This window comes from Pinus tabuliformis, chromosome J, assembly GCF_031772625.1.
Source record: "Pinus tabuliformis cultivar Carrire ecotype Pingquan chromosome J, CPIR1, whole genome shotgun sequence".
In the NCBI taxonomy this organism is placed as follows: domain Eukaryota; kingdom Viridiplantae; phylum Streptophyta; class Pinopsida; order Pinales; family Pinaceae; genus Pinus; species Pinus tabuliformis.
The window spans coordinates 1,003,816,460-1,003,822,191 of record NC_142295.1 but is presented as its reverse complement, the minus strand read 5'-3'; the positions used below and the strand labels follow the sequence as shown (position 1 = coordinate 1,003,822,191).

The following is a 5,732-nucleotide window of genomic DNA, read 5'->3' as shown; positions in this document are numbered from 1 at the left end:
TAGGGGGAGGACGCTGTGCCTCCCCCAAGAGCTGACGACTCTCCACGGCGGCGCGAGGAAGGTACCAAGCAAGCTGAACCAAATGAAGACAAAGAAGTAACAACACCACAAGAAACCAAAACGAGTGACAGAGAAAATCCCCAGATTACTTCAAGCACCTGTCGACCGGTAGCTGCTGAGCGTCCGAAGATAGAACTCCCAAGTCAACGGATCAATGCCCAGATCCAGTACATGAGAGACCATGCATTGATAGGAAAATTCATAGGAATGTGGCCAACAGAAAAAGCGTTGCACGACTGGATAGCGGCTAAATGGAAGCCGAAAGGACACATAACTCTACAGCTAGGACCTAAAGGGTTCTTCACGGCCATATTCAACTGCTTAGAGGACAGAAACAGGGTCCTAGATGGAGGGCCCTATTTCTTTAACGCAGCTGGTCTTTTTCTGAGAGGATGGGTGGAGCGCTTCAATCCAGACAAAGAGGATCTCAGCTGGGCGCCAGTCTGGATTCGTCTCTATTCTCTTCCCATGGAATATTGGGACGAGGAGACCTTACAAGTCATAGGAAATGGTCTCGGTGAATTTGTCAAAACAGCAGAGGAGACAAAACTCCGAAGATACACTTCCTATGCCAGAATCTGCGTTTATATGCACCTCAATAAGGCTCTCCCAGATGCGGTAAGTATCTTTCACGATGATGTTGAATGGGTCCAGTTAATTGATTATGAACATGTGTCGTTCCGGTGCAGGAGATGCCATGCATTGGGTCACCTGTTTCGGGATTGTCCTTTAACTCAGAAACCCTCGAATATCTCTACCTCAGATGAGTCAGATCTGAGCGGCTTCACAAAAGTTGTCAATCGCAGGAAAAACCATAAGAGACCTACTTCAAACCCTAAGAAACCACAAGCTAATACATCAAAGCCCTCCACGAGCAATACTTTTGAAGCGCTAGCCCAGCAAGATATTCACAACTCTGAGATCCACACCTCCTCTAAGGAGGATCCTTTGACGCACATACAATCTGCACAGTCTGATCCCAAGGAAAGCCAAAAAGAATCATTAACCACAGATCCTTCCACTACGGCTAAAAGCACAATCCCCACTTGGTTCTCCCAAGTAATGGAGGTAGACAACTTGCAGACCGACCCTACAAAGGCATCAGAAACAACAGAAGGAATAGGTGACATACAGCATATGGAAGAAGAACCAGAAAGCATAGATATTGGGGATTTGGATATTCCTGGCTTGGAGCAGGCATGCAAAACAAAGACTTATGACAAAATTCCAGAGAGGCAGCTGGAGAATCTGGAAGCAATTCTATCCAAAGCTCAAAGACAAAAATCACTAGGTATTCAAACTGGAAGTCTCTGGGATGGGAAAAACATCAGCAAAGATTTCAAAAAACGAGGAAGAAAAACGGATCTCCAACGCACCATACGCATTGGGGAAATGCTAGTGGAGTCAGGAAGGTACTCCAAGCTCACGAAGTATTACAACTCTCTCTCTAACCTTCCATCATGAAGCTCATCTCATGGAACATCAGAGGGCTCAATAGCCCTGGGAAATGCCGACTGATCAAAAATATGATAAAGCAAGAAAAGCCCCAAATTCTCTTTTTGCAGGAAACTAAATGCAATTCCATCTCTCTTGATAGAATAGCAGCAAAAGCTTGGCCTGGTAGTCAAGTAGCAGCAGTAGATGCCTCCGGCGCCTCAGGAGGCTTAGCAATTATATGGGATGCTCGTACCATTGAGCTCAATAACATACATGCTAACAAGAATTTCCTTCAAGCGACATTCCATATCACAGGAACCAATATACATGGACTCTTAACTAATGTATATTTTCCCCAGGAGGCTGTGCATAAGGTAGAACTTTTGAATACCCTTTCCTCAATCAATGCAGATAGGTCTCATCCACTTTGGATAAATGGGGGTGACTTCAATATGATAACCAAGATGGAAGAGAAGCGAGGTGGAAGGAACAATCTGGATAAGGAAAGTAACAATCTAAAAGAATACATTCAAGGTAATTGGCTTATTGATATGCCTTTCAACAATGGTCTTTACACCTGGAATAACAAAAGAACAGGCTCCCAACAAATTGCGTCTCGCCTGGACAGATTCTTAATCTCTGACAACGCAATCCACTTAGGAGGCGACCTCTCAGCTTCAATACTGTCGTTCTCAGGTTCAGACCACTGGCCAATCTCCCTTCAATGGTCTCGACTAGGCAACACAAGTCGCAAGCCTTTTCGCTTCGAGGCTTTTTGGATGACACATCCAGAATTTGCTAATCTAGTTAAATCGGAATGGACCAACTATAATCCACCAAAGGGTACAAAGATGCTCCAATTTCAGCAGAAGCTTAAATACCTCAAAGGAAAAATAAAGCAATGGAACCATTCCTCGTTTGGCAACATCTTCCAGGCTCAATTAGCTCTCGACCAAGACATGAAGTGGCTGCAGCAACGGATTATCACAGAGGGCAGAACAGAGGATTATACGGAATAGGAAAAGTCTCTTGAAGCATAGATCTCAGAAAGGGCCAAACAAGAAGAAATGCTCTGGAGGAAAAAATCTCGCATCAGGTGGCTAAAGGAAGGGGAAAAATACAATATTTTTTCACAGAACTACTATCTAGCGCAGAATGAACAATAACATCACCCACATACAAAATGAGCAGGGGACAAGAGTGGAAAAACATGAAGAAATTGAACTTGAACTTCTCAACTACTTTAAGCAAGCCCATCAAGAACCACAGGTTGACAGAATGCAAGCAATAGAAAAAATTACAAGGAATATACCCAAAGTCATCACAGAGGAGCACAATCAACTTCTACTCAAGCCGATCGACTTACAGGAAGTGGAAAATGCGGTTCATCAATTGAAAGAGGGAAAGGCGCCGGGTCCTGATGGGTTCACTTCCAACTTCTTCCATAATTTTTGGGAGTTAATCAAAATGGAAGTCTGGCAGGTTGTGGAGGAATCAAGAACACTGAGATGGATGCTGCTGACAATGAATGCCACATTCATAGCACTAATCCCAAAAGAGGCTCAATCTAATACCCCTAACAAATTTCAGCCCATTTCCCTATGCAACGTCATCTACAAGATTGTTTCAAAAATTGTAGCCACAAGACTCAAGCCGCTATTACCATTTCTCGTATCACTGGAGTAGTCGGGATATGTAGAAGGCAGGCAGATCATGGATGGAATAATCCTAACTCATGAAATCATCCATTCTCTAAAGAGCACCAAGAGATCAGGTATGCTACTCAAAATCGATCTCTCAAAAGCCTTTAACAGTTTAAGTTGGGTTTACATTCAGAAAATCCTAACCGCTTTTGGTTTCTCCTTAACTTGGTCGCGCTAGGTCATGAGTCTCATCTCTTCCTCTTTCTTCTCAATCCTGATCAATGGAATTCCCTCCTCACCTTTTCAGCCTTCCCGGGGAATCAGGTAGGGAGACCCTCTTTCCCCTTTCCTCTTTGTGTTAATGGCGGAAGGTCTAGGACGAAGTATTAAAGCTACGTTGTCTTCCCAGAAACTTAAAGGCCTGACTTTTCCTAACTCTCCCACCTTCACCCACCAGCAATTTGTGGATGACAATATGCTCTTCGGTCACCCTTCAGTACAGGAAGCTCATCACTTCAATTCTATATTGACAGACTTTTCAGATGCCTCGGGAGCCAAAATAAATAAAGCCAAGTCTCAGATTTTATTTTTCCATACTCCCGCTGTCACCCAAGCTTCTATAGCTTGAATCCTTGGATTCTCAATTGCCACTCTTCCTTCCAAGTATCTTGGTGCTCCTTTGACAGACTCTGCTCTGAAACACTCCTCATGGAGGTTGCTCTTAGAAAAGTTGGAGGTGCGCCTATCTTCCTGGACTCATAGGACCCTTAATATGGCTAGTCGTCTTGTCCTGATCAAGGTGGTTCTCCAATCCATGTCGTTGTATCTCTTCTCAATCCTAGCTGCTCCCAAATGGGTTCTCAAAGAGATCAAACATTTACAGAGATCCTTCCTATGGGGTAATACTGATCAAAAGCGCAAATGGGCTCTGGTCAAATGGGACACAGTTTGCCTTCCAAAATCTGCAGGAGGAACGGGTCTGCGTGATCCCTATCAAAGCAACGTTGTTATGGGAGCTCGCATCTGGTGGAAATGGCTCACTGTGTCATCCACCCCCTAGGCCAATCTCTGGACTGCAAAGTATGCTAACAGTCGACCCACAGAAGAATTAATCTGAATTTCAGAAGTCAGCCCAGGATCACTAATATGGAATGCAGCCAAGCAACACAAGCTCTTAATACAGCAACATAGCTTCTGGGAAGTTAAAAACGGAAATACAACAAGGTTTTGGGATGACTCATGGCAGCAACAACCCAAATTAAAGGACTTAATATTACCTCATCAAATCCTGGAATAGGAACTGCAAGCATCAAGCACAGTCAAGCACTTCTGGCTTCCATCCACAATGCAGGGTAACAGGCAATGGTGCAGCATGGATAACATATTAAGACAAGGAATGGAATTAGCAAAACAGACTCTAGAAACAGAACTAACAAAGAGAAGAATACAATATTTAGAGGAAACGAATGCGCTTAGGTGGGGATATGAGGAAAAAGGCACCTACACTACAAAGGAGGCATATCACATCATCATGAAGGAACACATTGTCAAGGACCCTCTCTAGAATAAAATATGGGACCCCAAAATTTGGTCAAAAATCTCCACCTTTCTATGGCTCTTATGTCACAACAAAATCCTAACATGGGACAACCTCAAGAAGAGAAGCTTCCACAGGCCCTCCCTTTGCCCCAACTTTAAGAAAGATGAGGAAACCACTCAGCATATTATGAACTCTTACCCACTAGCACACAAGCTCTGGGAAAGATCAACTTTAGATGCCAAAAGGATGGGAGGTCACAAGGTGATATTATTTCCACTGTTAGAAACTGGGCACAAAATCCTTTCAAAAGCAAGCTTCTAAACTCCTTATGGAAGCTAATACCAGGATTTCTCATGTGGACAATATGGAAGGAGAGAAATCGATGCATCTTCAAGGATCAATCTATGCCCGTGGAATACCTTTGGAACACAATATGTCAAAACATAAGGGAAACTCTACTTCTACAAACTTGGTCTGAGGAGGACTTCCCCTCCACCCCACAGGAACAAAACATATGGACAAACTGGAATCTACAGTGGAATCAAGAACTGATAATCAAAGGAAAAACTCAAGTAAAAAGAAGCACCCCGGATAAGTGGACTCCTCCCCGTCACATGTTCCAGCTAAATTTTGATGGAGCTTCGAAAGGGAATCCAGGTAAGGCTGGTTTTGGAGGATTAATCAAAAATCATAAAGGTAATCCTTGTCTAATTTACCTCGGCTCAAATGGATGGGACACTAACAACTCTACAGAATTAGAAGGATTATGGTAGGGCCTTATCTTAGCTCAAAAACATGGACTATTTCCACTTGTTATAAAAGGAGACTCGCAGATCCTTATAAATATGGTCACCAAAATCTTGCAGGGAACACCCTCAAGTAAGGTGAGCAACAGCTGGAGGCTGGAGAGTCGATTAAAACTAATTGAAATTTGGCTCTCCACCCACAGGGCAATCAATCTCAAGCATATACGAAGGGAAGGAAACAAAGTAGCTGACCTATTGGCGAATATAGGAGTAGAAAGTGGAAAGGATCTACATACAGATACTCTC

At 43.5% G+C, this 5,732-nt stretch overlaps 1 protein-coding gene across 1 annotated transcript; it reads left to right on the top strand.

Annotated features, from left to right (window-relative positions):
• The first annotated feature begins 267 nt into the window (after nt 1–267).
• LOC149230243 (uncharacterized) lies at nt 268–2,516 on the top strand. The gene is made up of 2 exons (XM_089381245.1): nt 268–1,472; nt 1,658–2,516. The coding sequence occupies exons 1-2, from the start codon at nt 268–270 to the stop codon at nt 2,514–2,516; spliced, it is 2,064 nt and encodes a 687-aa protein (XP_089237371.1).
• Nucleotides 2,517–5,732: the final 3,216 nt, after the last annotated feature.